We start from the raw sequence: 15,826 nt of genomic DNA on the forward strand, positions 1-15,826 counted from the left end.
GGCATCTCTGCCCAGAGGATTTCAAGCTTCATGCCCCAGAAGTAGGAGCAGCACCTCGCTCCCTGCCCAGTCCTTTCTACAAGATTCTTCCCAGTTTGCCTTAGCCTGGGGCCATCAGAGAAAACCAGCTGCCCAGCGTCACCCAGAACAAAGTGTGCCTGACTGTGTCTGTGCTGTTGTGATGCTATGTGATCACAATGTATATGTGATGCTAAACACATATACAGGTTGGGCCCTGGGAGCCCCTGGATATGGTGTCTGTTAGGAGGTCTAACAGAAGTGGGGGGGGCAGTGAGTGTTTCATATCACCCTTGAGGGTGAGTGTATCCTGTATGTTGTTTGCATGCGTGTCTGGATGATGCAGAGAGGATTAAGCCAGGAAGCCAATGCCATTGCACTGGCTTGATTAATTGGGGGTGCCAATAGGGAAGGATCTGAAGTTAGGATAGGAGAGAAGGCTGGGTTCCACAATCTGAAGGGAGGGAAGATGAAAGGATGAAATCGGGGATGTTGGCTCAGTGTCCTAGGGATTTCTTGGAGGAGTTGAGCGGAGGTACGCTCACTCCGTCACATAGCCCCTTCTGCTGAGCAGGTCCAGCAGTTCCTGGCAATCCCTGCAGAGGCATCGCCTAGAGAAGCACTCTGTGTGGGGGAAGACGGCCCCGGGCTAGGTCTCGGGATGTGACAGGTCCATCAAAGTGCTGTCTTGGCCTCTCCTGACACGAAGGCTTGCAGTAGAGCCTAGGATGCTTCGTGCTCGGGGAGCAGCTTCCGTGCTCCCTGTCTCTTGCATTGTGAGAAATACCACAACCCCCAGCCGACGGGAGCAAAGCAGACGTTTCCCGCCTGGGCAGGCTTCTAGGTTCATGTCACCGCCAGTCCCAGGCGACGGCCGAGCCACATTCCTCCCCCGGGGCTTCACCTTGGCTCCTGGGAGGGACTCACCGGCCTAGGGCAACGGGGTCCTCAAAGGGAGGGAAAGGGAGGCTGCAGGAGCAGGACAAAGAACAAACTGTGCATGTGGAGAACCAGTTATTTCTCGACTTTGTAAAGACCAGGTCAGTCAAGAACCATTTTCTAGAATCCAAACACAAATAAAGAAGTATTTTCTTGGCGTTTGATAACATGGTGTTCTGGCTGTAAAATCTAAGAACGTGTTTGCTATTGCAACATTATTTTTAATGAGCTGTTATTGGCCTGTCTCGCAGTTAGTATTGCCAACAGTAAAAGGCATCACTGTGTTTGCAGGTAACACAAGGAACAACATATTTGGACCCCGAATTTCTGTTTATTTTTCATTTGTGACACATGCCCTCGTTTTTATCCCAAACCAGAGGAAAATAAAGGGAGATCCATCTTCACTGAGGTCCAGGCTAAATTTTGCCATAACTACACATGCCAGTTTATTTGGAGGCAGTTTCCCATCCATAGGAAACGACACTTGACGTTTCAGCCGCAGAAGAATCAATCGTGTGGATTGGGTTTGAGCAACTGCAACTGTAAAGCTCTGGGAGAGGGAACGGGAGCGCGTGCAGGCGCTCCCCAGCGGACGCGCTCGCGGTGTGCTCACAGGGATCTTCGCCGTCTCCCCTTTCTCGGCTCCCCAGCTTCAAACGCGTCCTGCCAGGAGCTGGGCGTGCAGACCACAAGCCCTAGGGCAGGCAGTCGCGCCGCGTTGGCAAGGGCCGCCCAAGCACCTGCTTCCGCCCTCCGGGCCCGCGCTCGCGAGCAGCTCCGGGAGCGCCGCGCTCGGCAGGCCGCGCACCCGGTGCGCGGAGGCCGGGCGCCCGGCAGGAGCTTGGGAACCATTCCCGGCGGCTGCCGGGATCGGGGTACAGGGCTCAGAGAAACCCTGCGCCCGTGAGGCTTTGGGCGCGGTGCACAGAAAAGGATCTGGCCGGGAGGAGGCAAAGTCCTCTCGGTTGTCGCCGCCGCAGTCGGGTGGTCTCTGCTCCCCGGCACTGGACTCACAATGACCGCGCCCACACCCGAGCCGCCCCGGGAGCCACAGTTGCTCCAGGCTTGCGGAGGCCTCCCTGTCCCGGAGCTGGGAGCCGCCGTCCCTAGGGCTGGTTGGCCTCCCTGGGGTCGCCCGCTCGCAGCCTGGCCTCTCCCAGCTGGACATCGCGATTTGCCTCGGGCCGCAGCTAAACTCCAAGTTCACTCCCTCCTTCCCTCCCCCCACCCTAGAGGCAGCCGGAGCCGACCCCGCTCAGGCCCAGTGAGTGCTCGCTCAGGGATGTTCTGCCCAAAAGCTCGCGGCTCCCAAATGACCCCGCGGTCTGGGAACGGAATGCGAGGCTGCTGCCCTGCGATCGGAAATACCAGCGGTCTCTGAGCTCGCGGCTGTCGCTGCGCTCAATTCCGCGAACTAGATAAACCCGGGTCCTCACCCGTTCCGCCCCGCATTCTTCCCTTGCTCACAGGGCGTTTCAAGGGGCGTACGGTACGGAGAGAGCGGATCTGGTCGCGAACAAAGCCGCCTCTGTCTCCGCCGCCTCCTGGATTATAGGGATGTGCGTCCAGGTCGGACTCGGCCATTGCAGAGGCAGCCAGAGAGCGAGGCAAAAGAGAGTTCGCAGACACCTGCTCTGGGGAAAATCGTCCAAAGTTACACACTCTGGCAACAGGAAATGCCTCGCTTTTCTTTTCTTTTTAATTAATTCCATTTCACGACAACATTAAGTGTAACAATATTTTGTGATTTTTTCCCCTCTTTTTCTTAAAAAGCGACTGAATCCGGGCAGAGGTGAGGGAGATGGGTGGGAGGGACAAAGTATCGCAGAACAACAGGTGTAGCCGACAGAAAGAAGACAGATTGCGTGGCAGAGCAAGGAGCCCTGAGGAGTTGAGGATGAACTTTACAAGAAATCTGTACATTTATCAAATAAGTTAAAATTCTCCTAAATTGATTGTCCTTCACTTAAAGCGCTCCACTGTGCCTGTCTTACTCCTTTGAGCATTGCTACCTGTCCTTGTTTCTTTCCTTCACCCCTTTCCCCTTCTTAATTTCTTCCTCATAAACGAATGACCGGAATTATACATTGAAGACGTCTGCTTCTCTCCGTGGAGGAAGAAGCAGGCTCTCAGGAAATTTTGTTCAATATTGCACAGGTCAAAAGTACAACAGTTACTGCAGAACAAAACGGTAGGTGGAGAGGATAAAAGATAAGGGTTTTTTTAATATTGAAATATTCTCTCAAAATAGGGAACAAAGTAATCATGGTAATATTAATAATAATTTACAACGAATGAAATTCCCCAAATATAGGCTGCTAATAAATAAGACCATCCACACCAGGCCAGCTGTGGAGTTGTTTCAATAATCAGAAGTCTGATTTGGGGCTGCCTCGTCTTTGCCCTTTAAACACTTAATTAGAGAATTCATCGGTCCCAAAAAGGAGAGATGAAGAGGTCAATTGCGACAGACCTCTGCCGGGGAGAGAAAAGTGGCCTGAGTCGGGGTTCTTATGAGAGGCTGCTCAGGTTCTGAAAACTGGGGAATATCTGATTGGGAGTGGAGAGGAAGAACCACACCCAGAAATCCAGAAATAAAAGTACTACAACATGAATCTCTCTCTCTCTCTCTCTCTCTCTCTCTCTCTCTCTCGACTTCTGAAAATAGTTCTATAGAAAATGAATCAATTAGGGGGGTTCAGGATTTGCGCTTACTTTCCTTCCATAAAAATAAAACCAAAAAGCCACAGCGCAAGGCAAACTGGGGGCGGGGGTGGGGGGAGGGTGGCACATTTTGCAAAAGCTTTCAGCCGAAATATTTGACCTGGGAATTTTATCTTTTTCCTGCTTTCTCTTAATATAAACCAAAACCAAAAGTAAGAGGGGAAGCGCCTCAAATCCATTAGGGGTGAATTGCACGAAAATGCATTGCAAATACTTACAAAATGCTACCGACTGGGGGAGGGGAGGCCGGAGCCGCGCGCCGAAGCCCCGGTTCCCGAAGGCCGCTGGACGTCTCTGCGCCCTCGGCTCGGCCCAGTCTCCTCTGGGGTCTGGGAAGGGGGCCGGGTGCTCCCTCCTCCTCCCCTCTCGGGCCTCAGACGGGCCGGAGCAGCGGCACGGACGAGACCACCGGGTGAGAGTAATACACGGGGTGCGGGAAGGTGAGCAGCGGCTGGCTGACTGGCACCGGGGCCCCCGCGGCCGCGGCCGCCGCGCCCTCGGCCGCCGAGTTCTCGTGATAGAGGATGGGCACCCGTACGATGCGCTGCGCCGCGGCGTGGCTCAGGTTGGCCGCCTCCAGCTCGGCTGCCAGCTGCCGCTTCCACTTGTTGCGGCGGTTCTGGAACCAGATCTTGACCTGCGTCTCGGTGAGGTGCAGCGACGCGGCCAGGCCGGCGCGCTCCGAGCTGCTCAGGTAGCGCTTCATGTCGAAGGTGGACTCGAGCTGGAAGACCTGGCTGCGCGAGAAGACCGTGCGCGTCTTCTTCTTGCGGCACGCGGGCTTCTTCTCCGGGCTCTCCGCGCCCTTCTTCCAGTCCTCGGCGCCCGGTGTCGCCGCCGCCGCTCCCACGCTCGCCCCGGCCGCGCCCGGCGCCGCCTCGCCCTCCTTCTTGCTTTCTTCCGAGTCGCTCTCCTCCAGAATGATCTCGTCCGGGCTCTTGGAGTCCAGCTCCTTGTGGTCCGGATCGGCTTTAAGCAGCGGCTCCGGGGAGTCGCGGTCGGTGCCCGAGGCGGGGGAGGAGTCTCGTAGCAGGGCCTTCTCCGAGGCTGGAGAGAGACAGACAGACGGACGCACACACACGCACACGGACACAGCCTTCAGCGAGGCCTGGCGCCTGGGAGCGGCAGGCTCAACCCGCGCCGGCCTCTGGGCCCCAGGCCTCGAGGCCTCACCATTCCCGCGGGCCTCCTCCTTCCCGGCTGGGCCAGAAGAGGGGCGCCACATCCTGGCATCCAACCTTCTCCCGAGGAGAGGCTAGGGAGACCCGGAGTGAGCAGCACGGCCGGTTCCTTTCTTTCCCTCAGTTCCCTCGCCGGGGGCCCTCGGAGATTCGCCTCCAGCTTGGGCCCGCCGGGGTCACTCCCTCCATCCAGGCCAGGTCCCCAGTCCCAGCCACCTGAAGCCTCCCCATTCATGCCCGAGGCCACTTTCCCGGGAAGCGCCGCGCCCCGGACTCCAACTCCATTTCTTTTCTCACCAAGTGGGATTGGATTCCCTAGCAGCGCAACGGAGCGCGCGGGCAGGAGTTGCAAGCCAGGGGACGGAGGAAGCCTGCCAAACAGCGCGTTTGAGGGTGCGGGGGTCCCAGGGCTGCGGTGGAAGGCAGCGCGGACCGGGCTGGGACAGGCGCGCAGGGAGGACAACGAAAGTTCAAAGAGAGGTCGGTACCTTCAGGTCGTGGGAGGTGGCCGCCGGCGGGGGTCAGGGTGTAGGGGTACCACCAGGCCGGGGAGCGCTCCAGGTAGTGCGCGGGCAGGGCAAACCTCTGCGCCGGGATCTCAAAGCGGGGGAAAGCCAGGTCGCCCACCTGCGAGAGCGCGAAGCCCGCGGCGCCCTCCAGGGCCCCCTTGGCCGCAGCGGCAGCGGCGGCGGCGGCGGCGGCGGCGGCGGCCGAGGCCGGAGCGAAGAGCGTCCGTGGGGGCGGCTGCGGCTTAGGGGGCGGCCGGTGGTGGTCTCCGTTGAGCAGGTTCTTGATGGAGAATGGGGACTCCTTGGGCGCGGGAGGCGGGGGCGGCGGCGGCGGGGGCTGCGCGCTAGCGGTGCCGGGGGCGTCCGGCCCGGGCTCCGGCATTGTCCCCTCTCCTCCGGGTCCCCGGGAGGGAGGGAACGGGACGGGCAGGCGGCCGGGCGAGCAGATGGGCGCCGGAAATCAGACCATAAACGGAACTCAACTACGGGGCGCAAAGTCGGGGGCCGCCCCGGGCGCAAATCCAACGGCAGGAGGGCGGGGTGAGGACCCGGCCGGAGCTGGCTCGCATGGGGGAGGGGTGCTGAGGGGCAGGGAGCGGCCCCGTAGCTGCACCGAGGGAGCGAGGCGGCTAGGCGGCGGCTGCAGCTCCCGGGGAGGAGGCGGCTAGAGCAGTCCCCGGCTTGGGGCTGCGTCAATCCGGCGCCGGATGCTAATGATGAAATCAAAATGTCATCCAAGTTAAATGCGGGGAGTATACGGCGATTGGGCGCGTACAATGGCAAATGGGATTAGGCAGGCGAAGGCGCAGCCGAGCCCGGGTCCCGCAGCCGCCTCCGCCACTGCCCCCTCCTCGCCTTCCCTCGGATTTTGGCGCTTTGGCTTCGGGCTATAAGAGCCCGCCTATTATTGGCTTTATATAGTCCAATTAGGCAGCAAATGAGGACAAGCCTATTAGCACAAAAGGATATTGGCTCCTGCTAAAGAGGCACTCGGAGCGCTCCGGCGAGCGCCGGAGGCGAGCTAGGGACGCTGAGCCGGCGGCGCCCCGGGCCGGAGCGCACTAACAGCCGCGGCTCCTGGAGCCCTCGCCTCCCTCTCCCCCCTGCAGCTCGGGGACCCGCTTCCAGCCTCCTGGCCCGCGGGAGGGGGAAGGGGCGGTCCAGGCCCGCCCGGGTCACCTCGGGGTTATCCGCGCTCGCAGCTGCCTCTTCCCCGCCCCCAGGGGTTTGGCAGGGGCCCAACGCCCCCACTCAGCTGAAGAGCCACGCAGCTCCGGCCCAGGAGGCAGGACTCGGCCTCCGGCCCGCGGTGAACTCAGCACTTTCCTACCCTTTGGGGGTCCAGCGACCTCAGCATTTTCCCTAAAGCTTGCTGAAGGCGCGGCCAGGAAGAGGGAGATTTGAGTTCCCCACCCACCATCTAGTCGATAGGAAGGGAATCGGGGTGTAAGTCCTTGCACTGCGTCAGCCGTCTCAGAAATCCGCGTGGCCTTGGCCTTTGGCCTTGGGAAACCGAAGAGTGAGCCTTCCCCGGAGAGCGGGAGTGGTTGTGTCTCTCTGCGCACCCAGGTGTGCGCGCAGAACAGGCTGACGCCCGCGCGTCACTTGGTGGGGCGGTAGGGCAGCGGCATCTCGGCACCGACGGCTACGCTCTGCAGGGCATTCTTTTCCTCTGGTCGCCGGGACCCAAACCTTGACGAGCAACTCTGAGCCCGCTGCCCCGAAGACTGCATTTTCTCCCGGGAAGTCTCTCTGGCCAGCCTTTGGAGCTGCCTAACGCTTTAAGAAGAGCAGTGCGAACCGAAGGCACAATGGCATACCTTCCTCTGTGGCGGCTTTGGCAGCGACACCGCAGCACGTCCCGCCTGCCGTCAAGTCCCTAGAGAACTGGACCTGCTGGACCTGTGAGCTGTGCGGACAGTTACTCTACTCCATGGACTTTAAAAACGACTCTCCAAATTGCACAAGAAAGCCGGAAGACAGGCATCTAAGACTCTAAACTTAAGCATCAAATAAACCAGAATTACTTGTGGGGTCCTTTCCCAAGAGACAGCTCCGTGGTCAGAGAAGGGTGGAAAAGTGGCCGTCACTCCCCTCCACCCATTGTGAGCTTCCACACACCCGAGGTCTTTTTGTGGCCCCTTCCTTTACCATCGCCGTTTTTTTGTTAGATCAAGCCCTCACCTAACTCAAGGCTGCCCTGCATTGGCTGGCGCGACCGCTTTGGTTACCCAGTTGAGAAGTGGGTATGTTTTATTTTCCAATCTGGGGCTTCAGACCTTCCCCCACCAAATCTCGAAGGGCACATTTAACGCTTCTTTCACCAAACATTCACCTATAGTAGTGAGCCCTATATTGATTTGCTTTGGGAACCTGGAAGCATTGTAAATGGTACTTTCATAAACAATTATTATTCTCATTCTCATTACTCCCTTGAGTTTGTACAGGGCTTTACTGGAATAGAAAACGCTATTGCATCCAAAAATCTGATTGGAGCCATTTACAGCCCTGAGATTCCAACAGGGTGGATCTCACACTCAGGTTTTATAGACAGAAACAGGCTCCCAGAGAGGAGGAGACCGGGCAAAGGTCACCCAACACTGGGTGCTGGACACCCAGAAGTTATTTTCTCTCCAACTGCAGAAATAGCTCGAGGGGCCTATGTCCAAACCCGTTCGGTGGGCAGCGCCCATACCCGCCGGCCAAGCGGCAGAGGGTGTGACGAAGAGGCCCCTGTGTGTCTGTGTGTGCGCGCTCGCGTTTTGGGAACTCTCCCGTTCGAGGCAGAGGCGTGCAAACTTGGCCAGAGTTCTGACGCATGGAGCCGCCTTTAAGCTGAAACAAGCAGAAAAGCTGCTGGCCTCCCAGGAAAAAGAAGCATTCAGCAGACGTCGTCAAAAAGTTCTGGCTGAGGAAGTGGTCTCTTGGCTGATTGCAACAGGGGACTAGACCCAGATGGGGAGGGGTGCAGGCTAGCGGGAAAAGAGTCCTCTGGGACAGCAGTCCCTGCACCTGTGGCTCCGCTACCGGAGCCTCACTCTCTCTTGACCCAAGTTCTCCCGGTGTCTTCCCTCCCAGGGCGCGCACGTACGCTGGCTTTTGTGTGTGCGTTTTGACCAGGAAGAGAGGAGATGCTCAGGTGTCAGCACCCCCAGCCCGTCCCCTAAGTTTCAGGGATGCTGGGTTTGAACAGCCAGAAACACAGATTAAATCTTTTTTCCCCTCCCACTTCCAGAAAGCTCGTGGACATAAGGCCCCAGGCGCGGACACAGCCCTTCACTCGCCCTCTGGCGAGTGGTGTTGCCTCGGTTTACTTGCGCCCGCAACTGCATTCAAAGTCAGGCAAACAGCGCCCTCTATGGGACATCCTCTAAACCAAACCTGTTGGCTGCGCGGGAGAAAACACCGTCCAGGCACAAAGCATTTAAAACCCCAGCGGGACTTCCCTGGTGGTGCAGTGGATAAGACTCTACGCTCCCAACGCAGGGGACCCGGGTTCAATCCCTGGTCAGGAGATCCCACATGCATGCCGCAGCTTGGGAACAAAGGCACTTTTTCTCTGGATTCCGGGAGAAAGAGAGAGTGAAACACCTGCAGATCTCTGCTGATCTTTACCCAGCCACCATAGGAAGTGGTCCTGTCTCTCACCCTCCCTCCCTCCCTCCCTCCTTTCCTGATCCTGTTTTAGGGCACATTTTATGTTCCCGCTTGTAACTGATCCCTTAGGTTCCCATCGTGACTGCAGGTAGATGTGAGCTGCTGCAAGGACAGTGGGCCTGTCTCATTCCTCTTCCCAGGACTCAGAGCACAGTTGGCCAACCAGTGGGGCTCAGTAACCGCTTGTTAATGCCTGAATGCTGGAGTGAATGAAGGAGTGAATGAATGAACGGACTCACAGTTTCCATTGCAGAGGATTTGCCTGGCTGATTAGGGTCCTTCAGATAGCCTGTTCATACCCCAAAGCAGTTTTTAAAACGTTTAATGAGAACTTGAGGTCTTTGGTGACGCATTTTACAAAACCTAAAGGAGCCCCAGCAGCAGGACCCCTGGAGGGCCCCCTCGCAGGCTGATCCAAGCCAGGTGGGCTGTGCAGAGCAGGGCCTCTGCAGCACTGTGCAGCGGGGACAAGCAGCCAAGAGGGCAGAGGGGGCCTGGAGACGCTAGTGACTAACACCCGACTTTTCCCAAAAGAATGAGGCCTGGCAAAGAGTGCTTAGGATGGCACCTGCCTCCTCATCCCCACCACACATGCACAGCACATGTATACACATGCACACATACAGGTCGGCAAGTATGAGCTCCTGGGGAGGGAGTATTTCCATATTCTCTAAAACTTCTGCTTCCTTCCATAGGGTCCTTCTTCTTGGAACAGCTTCCTGGGATAGTCCACCTGCTTATCTGTGGAATGGGAAGGACCGTTTAGGCTTCTAGCCAAGACTACAAAAACCCCAGGCATAGAGGCTCCCCACATTTAACGTAGCCAGGGTTTGCATTGGTCCTGAGGGTGACAACTCTCCTGACCTACAGGTCCTGTAGACAGAAGGGACAAAAGCCTGCAGTTGTGGTCCTGAGGAAACTGCCCCAGGCTGCATGTGCTCTGGCCCTCTTTCCTGGAAAGTTCTCTCCCATCTGGTTCCAGTGCTGCCAGGAAATCCGCCAAAGACCCCTCCCTTAGGCCAATGACTGTGACTCTGAGAAACTGCACAGCCCTCGGAGATGGGCCACAGCCATGCTGTCCTCAATCATATAAAATGATACAAAATGTCCTTAGAGTGGCTGCATGTCTAGTCCTTCCCTGAGAGGAAAATCCAGTCATTTTTGGGTTTGTCAAGTTCCAGAGGGATTCTTACCCTGAAATGTCCACATCCCAGGAATGAATAGAGAAAATCGGGGTATACCCATACAATGGAATGTCACTCCGCAATGAAACGAAATAGTGATATATGCTACAGTATGGGTGAACCTTTGAAAGCATTATGCTAAGTGAAAGAAGCCAGACATAAAAGGAACACATATCGTATGGTTACATTTATATGAAATTTTGCCACAATAGGCAACTTCATAGAGACAACAAGTGAAAAAGTGGTTGCCTAGGGCTGGGGGATTGAGGGCAAATGGGGAGTGACCGCTAGTGGGTACCAGCTCTCTTTGGGGCATGATGAAAATGGCCTAAAAGTGACTGTGATGATGGTTGCCCAATTCTGTGACTATACTAAATCCTGTTGAAGCGTATGGTTTAAATGGGTAGATTGTGTGATCCATAAATGGTATCTCAATCAAGTTGTTATTTAAAAATCCACCTCCCAGCAACCAGGCACAGGTACAGTCTTTCCAAAGCCTCTTGTCTTGTGAGCCCCATGGAGCTGGCCCGGTGACCCACTTGGGGCTCCCTCACCTCTTCCCATTCAGTTCCTGTTTCTGCTGGTGAAGGCAGGGAGCAAGGGACACAGGAACCACAGACTCAGTCTCTGTGTGTGAGCAACTCTCTCTCCACACCAGAGGGGGGAGCTTTTCCCTCTCAGCCCTCAGTGGAGCCATCTGAGCTGAGCCCCTTGACCAACCCCGTGGTCCACATAGGGTTGTTGTGCTGGATGCCTCTCTTTCAGCTCCGATATTCTTTGAGTCTGTGCTCCTTGTTTCAGTGCCTGGGGAATGACCCATTCTCCCTGAACCATCAATTCTCTTCTACCACATGAAGGTGGCATAGTCATTACCATCAAAGTCAGTGGAAGGATTTTCAACAGGAAGCAAGAGGATCTGATCAGATTTAAGTTCTGGAAAGGTCACTTGAATAAGTTGAAGGATTTGTCAGAGAAGGAAGGGCTAGAAAGCTGGAAAGTCCAATATCAAGGTGCTGGCAGATTTGGTGTCTGATGAGGGCCCTCTTCCTGGTTTGCAGACAGTCACCTCCTTGCTGTATGTATCCTCATGTGGCAGAGAGAGGCCTCATGTCTCATCTTATAAGGGCACTAATCCCTTCTTGCGGGCTCCACTCTCAGGACCTAATTACCTCCCCAAAGCCCCACCTTGAAATATGATTGCTTTGGGGATTGGGCTTCAACATATGAATTTCATGGGGTCAGGAGGACACAATTCAGTCCATAACAATAAGGAAGTGAGGATCCGGATAGGGTCAGAGCTGAGGGTCTCACAGGAGATCCTTTGCACCCAGAACTGCACAGGTCATTCCAACCAGGCCTTAAATATGTGCTGCACTTTGGAAAGCACTTTCACACCTAACCTCCCAACCTTCCTCATGAGGCTATGATCAGGAATATTTAGGGACTTCCCTGGCGATCCAGTAGTTATGACTTCACCTTCCAATGCAGGGGGTACGGGTTTGATCTCTGGTTGGGGAGCTAAGATCCCACATGCCTCACGGCCAAAAAAAACCAAAGCATAAAAGAGAAGCAGTATTGTAACAAATTCAATAAAGACTTTAAAAATGGTCCACATCAGAAAAATCTTTTTTTTAAAAAAAAGGAATATTTATTATTCCTTTTCAGAAAATAAACAAAGATATGAAGTCTCAAAAAAATGGAGCAACTTGCCTTCTTCTTCCTCACCCAGTCTGCCAAGGCTTTACCTTCCCTGAAAACTCAGCTCAAATCCATTTATTAGAAATTAGGTGGCGGCGGTGGCTCTGGCCGCTCGGGACTGAGTGCAAGGTGACTGGGAGGTAACTGAATCACCATGATTCTTCAGAGGCTCTTCAGGTTGACCTCTGTCATTCAGTCTGCAGTCTCAGTCTCTTTGAGGAGGAACATTGGTTTTACAGCAGTGGCATTTAATAAGGAACTTGATCCTGTACAGAAACTCTTCTTGGACAAGATTAGAGAATATAGAACTAAGCGACAGACATCTGGAGGACCTGTTGATGCTGGCCCAGAGTATCAGCAAGACCTAGACAGGTAGCTTTTTAAGCTTAAGCAAATGTATGGTAAAGCAGACATGAATACGTTCCCTAACTTCACATTTGAAGATCCCAAGTTTGAAGTCGTCGAGAAACCACAGTCCTGAAGAAATAATGTAAAATTTATCTGGTCATTTGTCCTGGATTAATTGTACAACTGATGAGAAGTAACAGAATCAACATACATTTCACAACTGTCATATGTTCTTTAATTCTGATTTCAAATAAATTATTTGGTGGTGTTGGGTGTAAAAAAAAAAAAGAAATTAGTACGAGGCCCTCAAATGCTGAGTCAGGCCAGATTGAGCTGAGGTCTTTACACAGGGCTCACATTTCTTCTGAGAGATGAAAGAAAACTCTCTCCTTTTGTTGTAGGTTATAATGGGCTTGAGAGGGAATGGGAATTCAGTTGAAGCACAGAATAATAGGTTTAGAATCAGACAGACCTTGCGTTAGATCCCAAATTGGCTGCTCGTGGGCTGTGTGAATTCTGGCAAGTATTTACCCCTAAGTCTTGGTTTCCTCATCTGAACCACAGTGATGATCTTGCCCACTTCTCAGGGCAGTTGTGAGGTCAAGATGAGGTCCTGTGTGAGGAGTGCTCCGCATGGTATATCTGCCTAGTCCACACTCAGTAAGTGATAGCTGATCAGAGGTTACGGGGTGGACAGAGGGCAGGAGGGAGGTGACAGGGTGTCTTAGTTCAGGCTCTCCTAACAAAAATACCGTGGTCTGCTGCCTTAATAGCTCACATTTCTGGAGGCTGGAAGTCTGAGGTCAGGGTTCTAGCAAGACCCTCTTCCTGCTTTATGATGGCCATCTTCTCACTGTATCCTCATGTGGCAGAAGGAGAAAGTCTCTGTGCCTCTTATAAAGGCACCACTTCCATTCAGGAGGGTTCCACCCTCATGACCTAATCACCTCTCAAGGGACCCACTTCCTAGTTCCATCACATCTGGGGTTAGGGCTTTGACATATGAAGTTTGAGTGGAGGGGGGACACAAACATTCACTCCATAACCCAGGAAAAGTGCTTGAAGCCTGGATTTGAGTCAATCCTGGTTGCCACCGGCACCTGTGTGGCTTGTCTGAGTCATGTCACCTCCCTAGAGCTCAATTCTCCTTGTTTCCTCATCCGTAAAGCGAAGGGTTGCGCTAGACAGGTCTAGCTCAAAAGTGCTGTGATTTTGTCGTGCCCTTTTCTCACCTCCCTGAAAAACTCCTGTAGATTAGACAGAATTGAAAGAGGGGCACATTCACGCACTTGCAGTTCATAAATGACCTTCCATGAGGCTGGTTCTCTCCGGAACGCCAGCCAGAAGGAAGTCATCCCAGGACATGAGTGCCCCAGTTTTCCTCCTAAGTAGGCGGTCCAAAAGCAACGATATCTCTGAAGATTTCTCTCTGAAAGATGTGAGCATTTTCTAAAACTCTGAAAGGGCTATCAGATAAACTGATTACCTGAAGTATGCAGGACCCTGATCTGTGTGGTTTGCATGCTGACACTCCCTGTGTGTATGCTGTTTTTCTGCAACATGGGGTGGCTAAAATGCTGAACAACTGAATTCAATTTGGCAAACACGTATGGAGCAACTACCATGTGTCATACCTCCCATAAAGGGGCACAAGCTTGCTTGAGATGCGGTCTCTCTCCTTGGGAACTTTACTGGCTAGGGCAGGAGTCAGACAAAGGCCACAGATAGCTTGAAGTCAAGTTGGAACAGGATGAGTGCTAGCACAGAGATAGAAAGCACCAGGTGAGATCTGAGAAAGTGGAGGTGAATTCTGAAGAGAGGGCACAGTGGGGTAGGGGAGCAGCGGTCTTGGAAAGTCTCGTGGTTGGGGGAGGAGAGGCAGGTGGCATTGAATCCAGGTCTTTAAGATGGAGATGATTTCAACAAGCACAGATGGGACGGGAGGAGAAGGCATTCCAGGTAGAGGGAACAGCATGTGCAAAGACCCAGAGACTTGCACGTGCAGGATGGGGCTGACCCATTTGCTGTGCGTGGAGCATAGTCTGTGTGTGACGAAGGGGACGGTGGGAGTGAGAGTTAGCTGTAAAGGTGGGTTGGGTCCAAGTCATGAGACTCCTAATGTCAGCCTAGGAAGTTGGGATATTCTTGTGTCAGTGGGGAGCCAGAGAAGGTTTTGGAGCAAAAGCACTGTAGGATCAGAGCTGCAGTCCATGAAGATAAATCTGCCATCTGAGTGAGGCAGGATGGGAGCAGGCAGAGTCTGGTGCCTGGGAGACCAGGCAGGAGGTTATGGCTACAGTTTAGGGGAGAGGTTATGAGGTCTGAGCCAGGAAAATGGCCATGAGAATGGAAGAGAGGGGCTGGATTTGAGATTCACTGAGAAAGCAGAGCCACAGGACCTGGTAACTAGTTCGACACAGGAGTCAGGGAGAGAGAAGAGTTGAACATGCTTGAGATTCCAATATCCTGGAAGATGATCATAAATTGCTGAATTTCCACCATTCTAAGACAGTATTAATCTTGAAATGCACCGTCAATTTAAGAACAGTTTTTAGGCAAAAAAAAAGTAAGAAATCACTACATTAAATGTACACACTAATTGTCATTCATATCCCAATTTCAGAAAAGTTAAATATAAAAGCATATATACCTTAGGTCAAGAAAATACAATAATTGGGAGAGCATAAGAGGAAAACCTGGTTTGAGGATGTAACGGATTAAATTGCTGTTCAAAATAAGTCAGCCGTCCATGCGAAGATTGCACTTCCTACCCCACTGATATGGAGATTTGCTTTTGGCCTTAGGCTGATGGTTGTACTTGGCTGTCCCTTGTCAGGCTTAGCCAAGCCTGATTTGCCTAGGCCAGTGGGATGGTAGCAGGCATGTTCCAATCAGAGGCTCAAAATGTGCTCGTATAGTGGACCTAGCCCTTTTACGCCATAGAGATGGAGAGAATTCCCCCCAGGGTAACTGCTGTCCTTTCATCCTGGGGCCCAGACTAAACAGACCTGGGCCCAACCCCTGATGAGGAGCGAAGTCCTGCTTGACACTCAGCCTGAAGCAGAGTCACTCAGCTTGAAGTGAGTGACTATACACTTCAACTGTAGGTTTAATTCCCAGATTACCAAACCTAGAGATTAAGCCTAGTGATCAGGGCAAGGCTTTATTGAAAGACTACCATTTTTCTTGTCATCCTTTCATTAAAATGTCCTGGGTGCCTACTCTAGGGCAGGTGCTGTACTAGGCATGTGTTGAATGAATCTTCTTACATTTCTGCAACACCACACTTGAGAAAGCAGAGGTTGACCAACCTGCCCAAGGACCCAAAGCCAGAAGGGGTGGGACTCTGAGATACAACCTCTGAGTACAGTCAGCCCTCTGCATCTTGGGTTTCTACAGCTCAACCAATCTTGGATAGAAAATATTCAGAACAAAAATTTGGAGAAAGTTCCAAAAAGCAAAGTTTGAAGTTGCCGTTCTCCTGTAACTATTTCCATAACATTTACTTTGTATTTATAGCTATTTATATAGCATTTATATTGTACTATGTGTTATAAGTAATCTAGAG

The 15,826-nt window shown here is 53.4% G+C and overlaps 2 protein-coding genes across 2 annotated transcripts; one reads left to right on the forward strand and one right to left on the reverse strand.

Annotated features, from left to right (window-relative positions):
• Positions 1-4,054: 4,054 nt before the first annotated feature.
• On the reverse strand, positions 4,055-5,753 carry HMX3 (H6 family homeobox 3; the record flags this gene model as incomplete). The annotated part of the gene is made up of 2 exons (XM_081243130.1): positions 4,055-4,728; positions 5,351-5,753. 2 exons carry the CDS (start codon positions 5,751-5,753, stop codon positions 4,055-4,057), a joined length of 1,077 nt encoding a protein of 358 aa, XP_081099256.1.
• Positions 5,754-11,996: 6,243 nt separating this feature from the next.
• On the forward strand, positions 11,997-12,551 carry LOC308619168 (ATP synthase-coupling factor 6, mitochondrial-like). The gene is given in 2 exon segments (XM_081237730.1): positions 11,997-12,283; positions 12,287-12,551. Coding segments are annotated over 2 exon segments (324 nt in total). The 5' UTR covers positions 11,997-12,064; the 3' UTR covers positions 12,392-12,551.
• The last annotated feature ends 3,275 nt before the right edge of the window (positions 12,552-15,826 follow it).

This window comes from Mesoplodon bidens, assembly GCF_964165515.1.
Source record: "Mesoplodon bidens genome assembly, chromosome: 1".
NCBI classification, from domain to species: domain Eukaryota; kingdom Metazoa; phylum Chordata; class Mammalia; order Artiodactyla; family Ziphiidae; genus Mesoplodon; species Mesoplodon bidens.